Here is a 17,457-nt window from a genome sequence, read left to right on the forward strand (position 1 = left end):
AAGGTGAAGATAACTTGTGATCAACCTCATAATTCTGATAAAGAATGCAAAATTAAAAGTAAGGCAAATACGGACCCTTTGACACACCAGACATGGGATCAGGTGTCTAGGAGATGTAAGCATCCCCTGTCGACCGGTCACACCCACCGTGATCCCTATATCTTGATCGGGTAAACGGAGCAATCCATATTCAAAATCAGTGTGTGAAGAACGGCCTAATCAGTGTGCGAAGAGCGGCCAGCAATTGGTATGAAACACGTCAAACGGAATCCAACCCAATGATGGGTTGTATTTGCAAATTAGATCGTTATCACAACCACAGAATTTGCAAAATGCTGACTTTAAGGTAGCTCATTACTCCAAACATGTATCTAATGGCGCGTTAAAACACCTCTTATGAAGTTTGATTTCACCACCGAAAGAGTAATACAAGCTCTCAATTATTTTGATTTTTTTTTTATATTTTTTCCGGTATGATATAAAGGTGTATTGTTTGCAAATAAGAGAGCTGGAGTCTAAATTTCGCTGATATTTACATATCACCTTTTCTATCATTCCGGAAAAAATCTCAAAGAAATCATTTAAAGCAATTGAGAGCTTGTAATACTCTTTCGATGGTGAAAGCATGCTTCAACGAGGTGCTTAGATGAGCCAGTAAATAAAATTTAGTGTAATGAGCCACCTTAAACGAGACTATTGAAACCCTTATAACATCTACTTATTTGTCAGTAGCCTGTCTCGAATTAAAAGTTGATCACACGCAGAACTAGCGTATCGAATCAGTTGAGAGACATAAATACCATATGCAGGTGATAATGGAATATTGTTACATGTACATAAATATGGGAGTTGACAATGGTGAAGCTGTCTTAAAGTTCAGTGTTAGTTTGCCGTTGAAATCTATGTTCATTAAGATATCCAAGAATGAAGTCGATGTGGAATTGCATTTTATTTCGAGTCCACTGGAATGTATCGAATCGAAATATTAATGAAAATGAGTATCTTTTATACATAAAATGTCGTCGATGTATCTAAATTTCGAGTTGAAGACCACAGCAAGAGATTTTTTCTTCTTAAATAGAAGGATTGCAATAAATTCTGTACCGGAAGAATATCAAAATAGGTCAGTACCAAAGGAGCACAATTTGTGCTCATGAGAATTCCAGCGTAATATTAAATGAATGTTTCTGTCCTAGAGAAAGCCAACTGCTCGTCGGGTCAATTCAAGTGTCGGAATTCCTACTGCATCGATGAGGTGGCCGTGTGTGACCACAATATCGACTGTCCACTTAACTCTTACTGGGACGAGCTCGGCTGTCGTGAGTAATTATTGCATGCCCATTACGTATTATATAAATATTACATGCAATGGAGGGCAACAATGGAAATTGTCAACCCGAGAGAAAATCACTACCGAACGAGAAGCCAAGCTTAAAATGGTTTCTCGAGGAGGTACGAATTCCAATGTTAGTTAGTAGTTATAAACCAAAACAGCATGCAAGCTTTTGATGGAGAGTTATACGCGCATGAATTTTGCGCAATCAACATAGTATGTAATACCTCCGTTGTTAAGTAATATTGACCGTTGCTAAGTTTTATCACACTGATGGACGATAGTATTTTTTTATCAAATGTTTCTCGACAAATCAGAGTCAACTAAGTTATTCAAAAGATGAAGTATACTATTTATCTTTATTCGATATTCTGCCAACAGTTTCAAAGGCATTCTATATACATGAGAAGCAACATCTAACAGGTTATGTTTGGACGTGGTTTTTAGCTCACCTAACCAAAGGCTCAAGTGAGTTTTTCTGATCAAAATTTGTCTGTTGTCGGCGGCGGCGTCGTCGTAAACTTTTCACATTTTCGACTTCTTCTTAAGAACCGCTGGGTCAATTTCAACCAAACTTGCCACAAATCATCCTTGGATGAAGGGCTTTCACGTTTGTTCAAATGAAGGGCCATGTCCCTTCCAAAGGGGAGATAATCACAAAAATGCAAAAATAGGGTGGGGTCATTTAAAAATCTTCTTCTCAAGAACCACTGATCCAGAAAAGCTGAAATTTACATGAAAGCTTCCTGACATAGTGCAGATTCAAGTTTCTTCAAATCATGGCCCCCGGGGGTTGGATGGGGCCATAATAGGGGATCAAAGTTTTACATACAAATATATAGGAAAATCTTCCCGCTTGCGCCGGTAAGTGAGAAAGTTTCCCAGTTTACTTTCGGAAGGTCGGTACATTGTATCTGGGTTCTCTCTTCCACCAATATAAACTGGGCGCCGCCAGATAACTGAAAAATTGTTGAGTGTGGCGGAAAACATCAATCAATCAATCACAATCTTCTCAGATTGACATGAAAGCTTCCTGACATAGTGCAGATTTAAGTTTGTTAAAATTACGGCCCCCGGGGGTAGGATGGAGTCACAAAGGGGGGGGGGGTGTCAAAGTTTTCCATAAAAATATATCAGGGAAAATCTTTAAAAATCTTCTTCTCAAAAACTACTGGGCCAGGAAAGTTGAGATTTACATGAAAGCTTCCTGACATAATGCAGATTCAAGTTTGTTAAAATCATGGTCCCCGGAGGTAAGATGAGGAGGCGATAGGGGATCAAGTTTTACATACAAGTATTTAGGGAAAATCATTAAAAATCTGAAAAACCATTGGGCCAGAAAAGTTTACATTCACATGAAAGCTTCCTGACAAAGTCCAGATTCAATTTTGAAAAAAAAAATCATGGCCCCCGGTATTAGGTTGGGGTCACAATAGGGATCAAAGTTTTACATGTGAATATATAGGGAAAATCTTTAAATATGAGCCAAGGTGAATCAGGTGAGCGATGTGACCCAAGGTGAATCAGGTGAGCGATGTGACCTATAGGACTCTTGTTTGTGTTTGTTTTCATGTGGACAGTTGATATGAAATTCGCTATCTCGATGTAGAATGTAATCGATGGTATTAGGTGAATAGCGTTTCATAGAATTGTTTGGGTTTTTTTTTTTGGCAAAGCATTACCATATACATGTATATAATACCGCGACATAAAGTGTTCTCTACAAGACATGTATAAAATATTTCTTTATGACCATGGAATACGAAAGGAATCTAATATTTCATATTCCATTTTCAAAATGAACATTACAAGATTTACATGGATAAGATTCTGCAGAAATCTGAGGCTATAGAAGCCATATTTACTTCATTTGTGAAAACTGTTGACAGGAATGTAGGCATCCGAATTTTTCCATTCTGCATATTACGTAATACCAATAAAAATGCAAACGGCTTCATGTAAGAAAGGCGTAAAATTTAATATTTCTAACCTTCGTTGGAATCAAAGTCGATCGAGGCTAATAAATTGGTGCTTGGTAATGAACACAACCCATAAAACAGATAAAGCTCGAGGCAGCATTTTGAAGAGCAATCTTCAATTGATTTCGACATTCTATAATTAAGTCCGTATTCTCTGTGCACGTCAATTTAAATTATTTGACATCCTAAGATACGTCTACAGTGTCTTTCTGATCATCCGATCATAATTTATAACCGGGGTCCCGTGTCAGAAATATTTCATCCGCAAACTAGATCATTCTAAACATTTATTGCCTTGGAAATATTAAAAAATTACATTCTGCAAAAATGCATTAAGAAGTCAGCTAACGAACCCCGATGTTAGACATTTAATTTGCGAATGCAAAATGTTTGAGCTGTAAATGTCAAGAGTATATGAATTGGTTTAGTTTTTCCTCTTCTTGATATAATCTGCAATCTGTCTTGGCTATGTACGAACCACACATATGTCTTGTGTTGTTAGCAATCCCCGTGGCGGTGCAATGACCTCTCTTTCTCTATCTAAATGATTGTGAAACCATGGTTGACAAAATCTCTTTCAGAATTGTTGTGATGACACCAAAGCAGTTATTCCACCTCTATGTAGTCTGTGTCAATTATTTCACAAGATAAATCAATTTTGGATGCTGCTTACATTTGCGGTGCTCAGCAAGCTGCTCCCTTTTAGTATGAGATGTACCAGGAAATAGGTAGCAGTCGCCATGGTCGTTAATGCTTTATATCTCAAAATAGCAGGATGGCGTAGAGATCCTAAGTATCAGTGCCTTTGTACGCATACGTTTTAGGTATCTACGGTGCCTATGTTCAGATCAGTTGAAGCTTTAAAACTAACAGAATGTGAGTATGATCAGACAGCAATCAAGAGTAAGTCATGTGTTCGGACAGTAAGTCATGTGATCGGAAAGCAAACATTACGTCACGTATTTGGACTTGAAGCATTACATATCATAACATATCAAACGTAAGACTTGCGCGGACAGCAAATAATGCATATCAAGAGCAAGTAACTTCATCGGACAGCAAGCATTTACATATCTCAAGTAAGAATTACAAATCAAGAGTAAATTACGTGTTCGGACAGCAAGTCATGTGAACGGACAGCAAGCATTACATACCGTATTTAAAGTAAGAATTACAAATCAATCGTACAGCCAGCATTACATATCTAAAGTAAGAATTACAAATCAATCGGACAGCCAGCATTACATATCTAAAGTAAGAATTACAAATCAATCGGACAGCCAGCATTACATATCTAAAGTAAGAATTACAAATCAATCGGACAGCCAGCATTACATATCTAAAGTAAGAATTACAAATCAATCGGACAGCCAGCATTACATATCTAAAGTAAGAATTACAAATCAATCGGACAGCCAGCATTACATATCTAATGTAGAAATTACAAATCAATCGAACAGCCAGCATTACATATCTAAAGTAGGAATTACAAATCAATCGGACAGCAAGCATTGCATATCTAAAGTAGGAATTACAAATCAATCGGACAGCCAGCATTACATATCTAATGTAGAAATTACAAATCAATCGAACAGCCAGCATTACATATCTAAAGTAAGAATTACAAATCAATCGGACAGCCAGCATTACATATCTAAAGTAACAATTACAAATTAATCGGACAGCAAGCATTTACATAGATAAAGTAAGAATTACAAATCAAGAGTAAGTTATTGCTGCACATACTCCTATCCTCATTCAGAAACGTCTGGGTCCTTAAGTCTCTGTGGTTTACTCATCAAGTTAGATTCCGTCATGCTCTAATTAAATCTCTTAGTGAATAGTTTTAATAAGCATATCGTCGACTGCCCTATTTCGGTGACTGACCAGAATCGGTGACCTTTTGTTTTCGTGTTCGCGTTGTTGTTTCCGGGTGTAGATTTCGCCGTAGTGTTTGCAAACATATATAGAGTACGTCTTCAATTTCCCCCCGAAAATGAACTACTAAAAGGCGAATATGCAAACAATCAGCATGAGCACCCAAAAATAAGCCCATTTACTTATTACTTATTCAAACAAACCTTCAAATTGATATAAAGTATACCAAAAGTCTAGAACTCTACACTATGTTATGTTCTTCATTGACATTTAGTTGCACATTCCTTCTGTATATATGTTTTTACAGTTACAAACTTTTGGCAAACTTATATTAACAATGGTCACCGAAATAGGTGACGTCACCCTTTTAGGACCACAAAGTGATATGTTTTTTGTTACGAAAATAGTTTCAATTAACGTTCCAATGAAATTGGAATTTTTGGATGAAAGTAAAGGAATCTAATTACTTTAAAGGTAGGTGTATTGTTTATTTATTTTATCCAAGCGATTAATAAGAAAATCGCGGTTTATCACGAAGGTCACCGAAACTGGTCAGTCGACGATATATTGTCTATATATTGTACGTATATAATATCGAATTATTCATCTTAAAAGCAATTATTTTCAGGCAGAATTGGATGGACGTTACGGGTATTCTGTATACCTGAGTAGGTTATGTACTACTGCACTGCTCTACGTACAGTGATTGTTTTCTCTGTAGCCTCACCCTGCCCGTACTTGTCCCGGGAATGCATGTGTCGCACTGACGAGATCGACTGCCGAGGGAAAGGTCTCAGGAAACTACCCACAGACCTCCCCCAGGAACACAACGTGGCCAAATTGTAAGTAGCATGACAAGTGAAGATAATGAACACGTGATCAATCTCATAAACCCCACAAAGAATACAAAATATAAAGCACGGCAAACACGGACCCGTAGCACACCAGAGGTGGGATCAGGTGCCTAGGAAGAGTAAACATGTAAAGTCTTCCTCTCAAGAACCACTGGGCCCGAAAAGACACAACTTAAGTGAAAGCTTGCTTAAGAAATTTAGGTTCAACATTCATCAAACCATGGCCAATGGGGGTATGGTGGGGCCAAACAGCTGATCAGCTTTACGTGCGGATATTTAGAAAATATATATACTTGTCAACATGATACATTGTGTAAGGGCGCTAATTCTTTTATCTATTTTGAATGAATCACTCACCTGAATATAAGAAATACTGTTATCCTAAACAATCTTATTCTAGTTTTCTAAGTGACAACTTCCTGAATAACTCGCTGGACAACACCTCATTCCTGATATATTCCAAGGTCATTTATCTGTAAGTATGAAAGAATTCTGACATTGGATAAATTTCCTTCTTTCATATTTTTACCTGTCTATTATACTTCAACAAACGTATCCATTTCCTTCAGAGATCTCAGCAACAACTCTATGCGACACGTACCTGTGGGCATGTTCCGTAATCTCTTCCGCCTGCTCTCTTTGTAAGTATCCTAGGTTTGTTGTTGTTTAACGGTCCCTCTTGAGCTGAGAATTTTTTCACTCATATAAAGACTTCACCATTGTCGGTGATGGGCTGCAGAATTTAGGCCTAGATAACAGCTGTCCTATTGACCAGTACATATGAAAGGTGAAGATAACGAACAGTGATCAATCTCATAACTCCTACAAGCTATACAAAATAGATATTTCATACGGTTGATTCCCTTTCGTGACTGGATCTTAGTTTGCATATGATGATTAATGATAAAAAGAAACATGGGAGTCTACTCAGCGAGAGAGCATTAAAAAATTTATGCATCTTCTCAAACAAATTAGAATTTAAATAATTATAATACTAGTATTCAATCTCAGAAATATAAAAAAAAAAATCACGATTGTGAATACAAAGATTATGCTTATTCAATCACAAAAAGTAGATCTTAAATATATGGTCAAGCGCAGAAATAATTTACAATTACAAAAATAGATCTTAAATGTCCAATATTCAATCTAAAATGCAAAACTTCAATATAAACAAGAGTGCCAACTCAATACATCTGTAAATTGAATTTAATAGAATCATTTTAAATATTCATTCAGGCGTCGAACATATTTTTACAGATGAAAGGTACCTCTTGTACTCCTTATATGATTATGGTAGGATTACATCTATATGTGTGCTATCATAACATCATATATGATTGGAAATTTCAGGAACTTGGAGAAAAACATGATAAATGAATTGGAGGAGGGGACGTTCGTTGGCCTCTACAATTTACGAAGCTTGTGAGTACTATTCGTATGTAATATAAAAATGGAGAAAAATTTTGGCTGGACCGGGAATCGTACATGAGACCATTGCATCACTATCCAGGCACTCTAACCACTGGATGGCAGATATTCACGGTCCATTTAGCCATTTTGCTACCTTCTTAAAATGTCTTTGCCCCGAAAACACACAACCCAGATTCTTTTGTCCCTGGCAGGACTTTCACCTAAAGTCCACTGGTGGTCACGGCACCAAATGTAATTTAGGAAAATTGATGGCTGGACAGGGAATCGAAACCGGGACCCCTACATCTCTAATCTTGCAGCCCAAGCTGCTACATATAAAATCAATTCCGGATGATAGATCTTTGGTATAAATGATCATCTTATCATCGGCATTATACAATATCTAATTTTTTGAAAGATACTATCTTGGCATTTTTATTTTGAAGGAATAAATGTCAAAGTTGTTTCTATTATGTAAGTATATAAAGAATGGGAAGATGGAGTGATTTGTAAAATTGGTGAATTAAACAAAAATGTATTTATTTCTATTGTATCAAACAAAAAGGTGATGTAAGTTTTGGTTTGCATGATTTACGCGTCACAGTCAACTTCGTTAAGAAATGAATGTAATGAAACGGCGAAAGTTTACACAGCGACATGATGAACGTAATATGTTTAACTATGATTTCATAAATCACTTAAACTGTGTGTTGCAGTAATGTTCGTCTAGAAATAGAGTACGACGAATAAGTATGATTTCGTAAATCACTTAAACTGTGTGTTACGACTAAAAATAGAACGAGACATATACCAGTCATGATTCTATATTGTCTCCTGTGATAATCTGATTTGTGATTTTAGATATATGAAAGGAAACCATATTCAGGATATATCGCCATACTCCTTGACAGGACTTTCAAAACTTCTGACACTGTAAGTAATGTGAAACACATTTTTACCTCAGAATGAATGGTTATTGATACGAAGGCATTTTGACATTGTTTTATACCAAGAACAAACTGTTTGGGAAAACATGATTATCAAAGTAATACCTCCATTCTTTGCACATGTCGCGGTAGTTCAGTGGTAGAGTATTCGCTTCGAAACCGGAAGAGGTCGTGAGTTCGAGCCCCGCTCGTGCTATAGCCGCATCAAATTTAAGACGAAAACATAGGTAGGAAAAGTTCGTTCGGCAAACGCTCGGAAGATCAAGGGTCTTTCGGATATGACCTTAAAGACGGAGGGCACGTGTCGCGACAAGCGTTGGCATGTTAAAGAACCCTCACTGCTACGGCCCTGAGCAATTTGTAATGGTTCACTTTGTACAGCTGGTAATGTTTCAGTATGAATGAAATATTCTCAACGAGACGTAAAACAAACAAACAAACCAATATTTTGCAATTTATTTATGAAAGCTCTCGTGCCACCAGTTTGGAATCATTTATTTTTTAAGCACATTGTAAATATGAACTAGTTAGATACAAACACTCTTTCAAACTCATTCTATCACAAAATTTTATTGCACACTCGACCATGATCAGCTTAAATCCACCGTAGTATCAGCCTTCTAGGTCACTACCTCATTGTGTATGGTGGATTGTTAGTGTAATATTTTGAAATTGCTTCTTCATCCTAAATGCACTCATAATTCATGAATGACCATTTTAGAATCTTCGCTGAGTTATGACGTAGGTAGTACTTGATCAAATATACCCAGAAACCGTTCTGGTTTCAATGAATTTCAATGAGAATTTTTAGTGGTAAAAACGTTTTGGCAAACCTGCTGTTCGACATATTACTTTGATTATTATTTCCAGGGACCTAAGCGGACAGCGTCTCCAGTGTTTGTACAAATTCGGCTTCGTGGGTCTCAGGAGCGTTTCTCGATTGTGAGAATTTTTCGTTTTAAACATGACACCAATTCATTTCATTGAAAATAGAATAGACAAAGTGATCGATAATTTTAAACTCGTGGTTTCTCATAAAATTCCTAATTTTATCATTTGCTTCCTTACCAATTACCCTCTTTTTTACTCTCTTTTTCTCTTAATATTTCCATCTATATATTGAAGAGATCTCTCCAGCAATCAAATCGAGCACGTGTACAGCGGGGCGTTCAGTGGCCTCGACAGTCTGTTGACGTTGTAAGTACAATAATCAAAGAACTGTGAGTCAAAAGCCCTCAACATAATAAGAATTGGAATTGCTTTGATGTTTCATCACATTGTGTAATAAAACGAACCTTAAAGGCATAAAATTGATATATGTAATTAAGCGTCTCATACATAATTAATGAAATGGATTTTTTTCGCAAGAGAATTTATCATTTGTATGAGGAACTGTTTCAGAGACCTGTCCATGAACAAGATTTCATACATCGATGGAAATGCTTTCAACGGACTATCAAAGTTAAAAATGCTGTAAGTTGTTGAAAGATAATGAACTTGAGTTACAGAATGACAATTGCATCCACAGGTTTTTTGTTTGTTTGGTTGGTGTTTGTTTTTTTGTTTTTGTTTTTTTTTTTGGTGTTTTTTTTTTTTTTTTTTTTTTTTTTTTTTGGTGTTTTTTTTTTTTTTTTTTTTTTGGTTCAATTTGATAACGAATAAAAATAAAATCATGACTGCTTTTCCGTTAGTCCTTTTTAGCTCTTCTGAGCCGAAGGCTCAAAGAGCTAATCATATGGCCATATGTCTGGCGTGCGGTTTGCGTCAACTTTTTGGAAAAAGGGCTATATCTCAAGAACCCCTAGGCCAATTGCTGTCAAATTTGTCACAGGGTATCCTTGTTCCAAGGGCTTTCATTTGTACTAAAACTAGGGTTGTGACCCTTTAACAAGGGGAGATAATTAGGAAAATGTAAACAAAAGTAGTGGTTGCTAAAAAAGCTTCTCCTCAAGAACCACTGGGCATATTATCACCAAACTTAAGCATAAGGATGAGGTTAGGGTGTAGATAAAATATTGTTCAAGGCATCATCCTGGGGCAAAGGGTGCGGTATCAAGGTCACTTCAAAGTTGACCTTAAATTTTGTTTTGTTAAAACTTTGATATTTTGCTTAGTATAAGGACTAGGATCATAAAATTTTGTCAGTTGATGCATCTTAGGACCTAATATCATGTTGTCTCAAAAGTAGGTCATGGTGACCTATTTTTTTTAATTTTGCAGGTAATTATTATTAAATGGATTTTGATGCATATCTTGGACACTTTTGAGGCTATGATCATCAAAAGTTGTCAGTTGATGGATCATGGGACCTTGAACTGCGTCATGTGAAAAGTATGCCACCATGACCTACTTTCTGAATTTTATGGCTAATCGTTTATGAATACATTTTAGGTTGTTATTTCAGATACCGAGAGGTTTAGAATCATCAAACCTTGTAAGTTGATGCATCTAGAGGCTTCAAAACATATTTATAAAAAAAAAAGTAGGTCACAGTGACCTACTTTTGAATTTTGCAGACATTCAAATTTCACATTTTCAATTTTAGATGCATATTTTGGACACTATGAAAGCTAGGATCATCAAACTTTGTCAGTTGATGCATCTTGAGTCTTCATAGTTTTTTGACCAAAAAGTAGGTCACCGTGACCTACTTTTGGAATTTGACGGCTATATTTCAATATTTCAGATACTATTTGACTTACAATTATCAAACTTTGTCAGTTGATGCATGTTGAGTCGTCAGAATGTGTTGACTAAAAAGTAGGTCACCGTGACCTATTTTTGGATTTTGACGGCCATATTTGAATATTTCAGATACTATTTGACTTACAATCTTCAAACTTTGTCAGTTGATGGGTCTTGAGTCTTCAGAGTGTGTCGACCAAAAAGTAGGTCACTGTGACCTACTTTTGGAATTTGACGTTTATATCTGAATATTTCAGATGCTATTTGACTTCAATTATCAAACTTTGTCAGTTGATGCATCTTGAGTCTTTGGAGTGTGTCGACCAAAAAGTAGGTCACTGTGGCCTTCTTTTGGAATTTGACGGCTATATTTGAATACTATTTGACTTGTCAGTTGATGCATCTTGAGTCTTCAGTGTGTCGACCAAAAGTAGGTCACTGTGACCTACTTTTGGACAGTTACACTTAAATTTTCAGGTACTATTTGACTTAACATCATCAAACTTTGTTAATTGACGAATCTTGGTTAGTGAGAGTTTTTGCCTGTTCTACAATGTATCAGAAGAGCGATTCTAGGCCCATGGGCCTCTTGTTTATTGATTTGTTTTTCTTGTTAGATGATGTAATTTGGTTTTCACTATTGTAAATTTATTCTTCCTGTCTACTTATGATTACCACAGATATTCAATATAAATGCATGCATAAGCAGCCCACAAATCTTTACCCAAAGGAAATATGTTTGAAATAATTTGACGACGAATAATGACCGCAGCGAAAGAAAATGGTGTTTAGCTCGCCGGGATGGCCCCGGTGTCGGCGTCACAATTTAAGGGGAAAACTATAACCTGGGTTATATCTTTTGAACCAAGGGGGATAGGGTTTTGATATTTCACATATAGATGCTTCATGAAGATACCTTTCTTTTTGGTATCAATACTTTTGACCTAGTGACCTTTGCTATGTACTTTGGCATACCTTTTTTTTTAAAACTTTAACCTGGGCTATATCTTTTGAACCAAGGGGAATATGGGTTGTGTTATTCCAAATATACATTGTATATGCCTCATGAACGACCTTTCTTTTGGTATCAAGACTTTTGACTTTGTGACCTCCACCTTGGACTTTAACGTACTTTTCAAAAACTTTTACCTGGGCATTATCATTTGAAACAAATAGGGATAGGGTTTTGATATTTTACATATACATGTATATGCCTCATGAAAAAAAAAACTTTTGTTCAAGTACCAAGACATTAGACGTAATACTTCGGCCTTGAACTTTAACCTTTGATTATTCCTTTTGAACCAAGAGTGATAGGGCTTTGATGTTTCAAATATAGATTACTCATTACAAGACATTTCTTTTGGAACTATTGACCTTGGATTTTGACATACTTTTCAAAAAATTATACTTGGCTATATTTCTTTTAACCAAGGGGATAGGGATTTGATATTTCATATCTAGATACCTCACGACCAGGACTTTGATATGGTATCAAAACTTTCGACCTTGTGACCTTGGACGTTGACCTATTTTTCAAAAACTTTTAACCTTTTGAACTAAAGGGGATGGGTTAAGTAAAGTCATGCTTCTCAGCGAACTATGTTGTCTCCTGACAGCTATTGTTCAAATGGTACTGTTGAATTTGAGGCTGAACCCAAATGATCAATACTATTCTTCCCTCAAGATAAAATCACTTTAAAATGCATATTTATTGTTCCACTAGAGAGGTGGACGAGTTCCGGTTTTGTTGCCTTGCACGAGAGGCGGAGAAGTGTGTACCGGAGCCGGATGAGTTCTCCTCCTGTGAAGATCTAATGTCTAACTATCTTCTGAGGATCACGATCTGGATTCTTGGGGTGATCGCCTTCTTCGGGAACCTTCTCGTCTTCATCTGGCGGGTGAGGGACGACAGGAATGGAAAGGTGAGACAATATACTGATATGTGAATGTTGGCAAAAGTTTAGTCAAATCATTCAAGGTGTGTTTCCGATATATGCATATAAGAATATACCTGTATATATATATATATATATATATATATATATATATATATATATATATATATATATATATATATATATATATATATATAATATGACAATATATTTCGGATACATACATGTGGTAAAATTAATTTGTGATAGTATTCTCTAATAGATATAATTCATGAATTGGCTTGCCATCTTGCTCTCATCAATTTAATCTTAAATGCGAACTTATTTACGACTTTGTCTCCTTGTAGGTGCATTCTTTCCTGATAACAAATCTGGCGGTTGGGGACTTTTTCATGGGAGTGTACCTCCTTATCATAGCTGTTGTGGATAGTTACTATAGAGGGGAGTATATCATATTTGACAAATCTTGGCGGGAGAGTGAGTTGTGTAAATTCGCAGGATTTATATCTACGTTTTCCAGTGAACTTTCAGTGTTCACCCTGACTGTGATAACCCTAGATCGCTTGATCTGCATAATATTTCCACTCAAATTAAAACGCCTGGGGATTAAGCAGGCGTCCATTGTAATGCCATGCATCTGGATTGTAGTGATTCTGCTTTCCGGAATTCCGTTATTCGGCCTGGATTATTTTGACAATTTCTACGGAAGATCCGGTGTTTGTCTCGCGTTTCACATAACTCCTGATAAACCTAAGGGATGGGAGTACTCTGTGTTTGTGTTCTTGGTTTTAAACTTCATGTCATTTCTAGTTATTTTTATTTCGTACCTATGGATGTTTTTAGTTGCCAAAAAAACGACTACTGCGGTGAGAAAGTCGAAGGCGAAGTCAGATAAATCTATGGCCAAAAGAATGACACTTATCGTAATGTCTGACTTTTTATGCTGGGTACCAATAATTCTTCTCGGGTTTGCATCGCTAGGTGGCGCAACAGTTCCACCGCAGGTAGATTGAAACCGCTTTTATAAGCTTAAACATCCAACTACGCATTCGCACTACACTGAAATATGTTTCGCACAAGGATCTTCGATGATCTGATGGCTGGTTTTCCCCATGTTTTTATTCTGGTGTAGAATGTGATTTGTGAATTTTTCTTTCAGGTGTATGCATGGGTGGCGGTGTTTGTGCTACCCTTGAATTCCGCCATGAATCCTGTTCTCTACACTATATCCACTGCTCCCTTCATGAGAAATATCAGAAAGAGAGCTTCGCGGTTTCGGAAATCTTTCACAGGATCGTCAAGAAATACCGATACAAAGAATTCGTTCATAGGTAAAGTTTGCTTACGACTGCAGGTCCTCCATACGTTTTCTCATCACTCCTTGGACTATTGTTAAGAGGTAACTCCCGCGCACTCTGTAGAATCTAGTCACATCCGGTGTAGAATCTAGTCACATCCGGTGTACCTAGTAGAGCTAGCCCTGCACTTAAATTAACATTTGATGTTTGCTTTGTAATGAATAGTTTTGCATAGTTTCGAATTCTGTATTTTTCCTGGAAATAATTCCTTTTTACTGTTCATAAAACAAACATTTTGCAATTTTTCACTTTCCTTCAAACACCTTCAGATTAGAGAATGACATCTTTTTTCACTTTCCTTTAAACACCTACAGTTTAGAAAAAGATATATCTTTTCAAGACATCTAGTATCTTAATATGATATCTCAAGTAAACTCAAAATAAAAGACACCATAGTCTTCCACATCTGCCTTGTACTTAGATATCTTATTGAACATAGATTTTAACGGCAAACTAACAACTCAACTTTAAGACAAACCAGATGATTTCAGCTTCTCCATCGCCAAGTTCGCATATTCATGTAGTAATATTCCATTATCACCTGTATATGGTGTTTATGTTTCTCAACTGATTCGATACACAAGAGTGTGTTCTGTGTAAGATCAGTTTTTAAATCAAGGAAGGATTCTAACAAAGAAGTTGATGGTACAGGGGTCTCGTTGAAAGTCAGCATTTTGCAAATTCTACGGTCGTTTAACGATCTAGTTTGCCAGTACAAAATGTCATTAGGTCAAATGCTGTCTGACATGTTTATACCGATTGTTAGGACGTTCATTTTACACTTACTTTGACTACGGATTACTCCGTTTACCTGATCAAGATATAAGGCTCACGGCGGGTGTGACCGGTCCAAAGGGATGCTTAAAAATGTACTCCTCCTAGGCACCTGATCTCACCTATATTCAGGGGTCCATGTTTGCCCAACTCTTAATTTTTTTTATTTCTTATAGAAGTTGTGAGATTGATCACTGTTCGTTATCTTCACTTTTTCATAAGTTACAGCGATAAATTAATCGTTGGTTAAACATTCCACGTACTGCACAGTTTTTTCTGCGCTCGGAGATGGTTATAACATTACCGTACCTCAAGATATTGTATAAAACAGTCCATAACACATTTTCCTATTATATGTGTGTCAAAACGTACAGTATATCTTCAAACATTCAATAAAACTCAAGTACCGAAAGTCCACCGTGAATATTCACCTATTACATAAATGTAGCCACATCCGGTTGCCAATCAAATCGAGACCTAATGATCAATGTACTTTTATCAATACAGGTTATCGTCAAAAGCTAAGATGAAAAAATATATGAAAATTTGAAAACAGCATCTTTTTCATCCTCAGGACATACATTTTCAGATTAGTATATTTGGAATCTTTTCTTTTATGATTCATCATATATTCAAACGTCCCTACGCGGCTTTTTCTGATTACAGAATGGGAATCATTTTATCAGGATTATATAATTCACAAAATAATGGGGGTTTGAACTCGCATATAGAAATCGATGTCCCTAAAGCTCTAAATACAAAGGGATATTATGGAAACCTATGAATTAAAAGAGATTCAGAGAGCTTCATCACGTAATGTTGAGCGAATTGAAGATTTGCGAAAATTATGTCTCATTGTTACACTGTACGAAAAGATAAGGTCGCAGAAAAAAGTATCGCAAAATGATTTACAATAGAATTCAAAATCGCATGGCTTGTTGTTACTTTTTATATTTACGACACCATTTCAAAAAACGTCTTGTGCATGAAACAAGGACTATTGCAAACTAGCTCTAGGACTGTCAAACGTTGTTGTATAATCATGCATTATTTTTCTCCATTCAACAGAAAATTCGTCTCAGATCTGGAATCGTAATTCCATGTACCGACAGTTGGAGCTCACACGACTACGTGGTCTGAAAAAGACGTACACTCACCACCACGACAAAGGCGGCAGGATAACGTCGTAAAGCGGGTCCCTCCCGCCCTTTAGCGCGGAGGAATAGCGTTACCTGCACACAGTAAACACGTGGTAATAGAGGAAGCAGGGGCATGGTTTTTTCCAACGTGTTCCGGATGTGTCGTGTAGTAAATTAATTCAGAGTGCAGCGTGAACTGTTCAAGAAATAAGTTTATTTAAAATTGTTACGCCCTATCGCCGTCGTTGTAACTGTTTTGCATGATGTATAATGTGTGTGTAACTTGTTACATTTCTATAGTCATTGTGTAAACTTCAAAGAGGGTGTTTTATGTGACAATTTGAGCTGCTTGTTCAGTGGAAGAATTGGTTGTGTGATGTATTCTCATCGCATGGCAAAATGGAGTACTAAATAAATGATCACCATTGATTTAACGAGTGCAAAAAATTATAGTTACTGCATACCAGGACATTTTTACCCGACTTGTTACATTGAAAAACTAGAATTGTCATATTTGCTTTCGTAAGCCGGTTTTGTTTTGTTTTTAACTATTTTTTCTTGCTACATTACAGAAATCATTTGATTTGAATTCGTTTACTTTTTTAATTTCGCTCTTTAAAGGTTCAAAATAAGACGATCGCCAGTGTACGATATTTTAGAACTGCATTACCGCATTACAGACTAAAGTGCGTGTAGATATGATTATTATTTCATTAATTGCTAGATTAATGTATTAGGAATGCATAAAGCGGTAAAATGTGCGTGATTTTGTGATTTGTAATAATTGATTTGTGTGCAGTGCAGTTTTATGCGAGAAGTGGGCGTGTTGTGCTGATTACTGTAGTAAATGTGCCACGAGGGACAAATTGAACCATTATTTCAGGTTTGATTTCGTACACTGCTTATTAAGTTTTTTTGCTCACAATGTTCACATGCTTGCTACTCAGAATAGGGATTTTAAATTCTTTAATTCAATTTGATAGGAAAATTTATATTGTATTACTAAAGTTTATGGAAAGTGAATCTTTTGCTGAAAAAAGTTGTGAACATGTAGGTGTAAGTCCATCCGAATACATTAGGATGCTATCGTGCTGAACCTATTTGCTGTATTTAATGGTATTTGTGCGGGTATAATCCGCCGTTGTAATATTGAATTATATGTCTACTGTTAAAGTGAATAAATTATTTTTCCTCATAAA

The 17,457-nt window shown here is 36.3% G+C and overlaps 1 protein-coding gene across 2 annotated transcripts in view; it reads left to right on the plus strand.

Annotated features, from left to right (window-relative positions):
• The window catches only part of LOC125650651 (G-protein coupled receptor GRL101-like), a 57,711-nt gene extending 40,254 nt beyond the window's left edge, over positions 1-17,457 (plus strand). The window contains exons 14-26 of one of the 2 annotated variants that reach the window (XM_048879109.2): positions 1,197-1,319; positions 5,912-6,032; positions 6,445-6,519; positions 6,614-6,685; positions 7,398-7,469; positions 8,319-8,390; positions 9,275-9,346; positions 9,530-9,601; positions 9,806-9,877; positions 12,816-13,014; positions 13,335-13,991; positions 14,147-14,386; positions 16,188-16,325. In XM_048879109.2, the coding sequence (XP_048735066.1) occupies positions 1,197-1,319; positions 5,912-6,032; positions 6,445-6,519; positions 6,614-6,685; positions 7,398-7,469; positions 8,319-8,390; positions 9,275-9,346; positions 9,530-9,601; positions 9,806-9,877; positions 12,816-13,014; positions 13,335-13,991; positions 14,147-14,383 (1,844 nt within the window). In that variant the 3' untranslated portion in view covers positions 14,384-14,386; positions 16,188-16,325. Of the gene's footprint in view, positions 1-1,196; positions 1,320-5,911; positions 6,033-6,444; positions 6,520-6,613; positions 6,686-7,397; positions 7,470-8,318; positions 8,391-9,274; positions 9,347-9,529; positions 9,602-9,805; positions 9,878-12,815; positions 13,015-13,334; positions 13,992-14,146; positions 14,387-16,187 lie in introns of both variants that reach the window. The other variant, XM_048879108.2, reaches the window with a different exon arrangement.

Source organism: Ostrea edulis, chromosome 5, assembly GCF_947568905.1.
Source record: "Ostrea edulis chromosome 5, xbOstEdul1.1, whole genome shotgun sequence".
Taxonomy (NCBI): domain Eukaryota; kingdom Metazoa; phylum Mollusca; class Bivalvia; order Ostreida; family Ostreidae; genus Ostrea; species Ostrea edulis.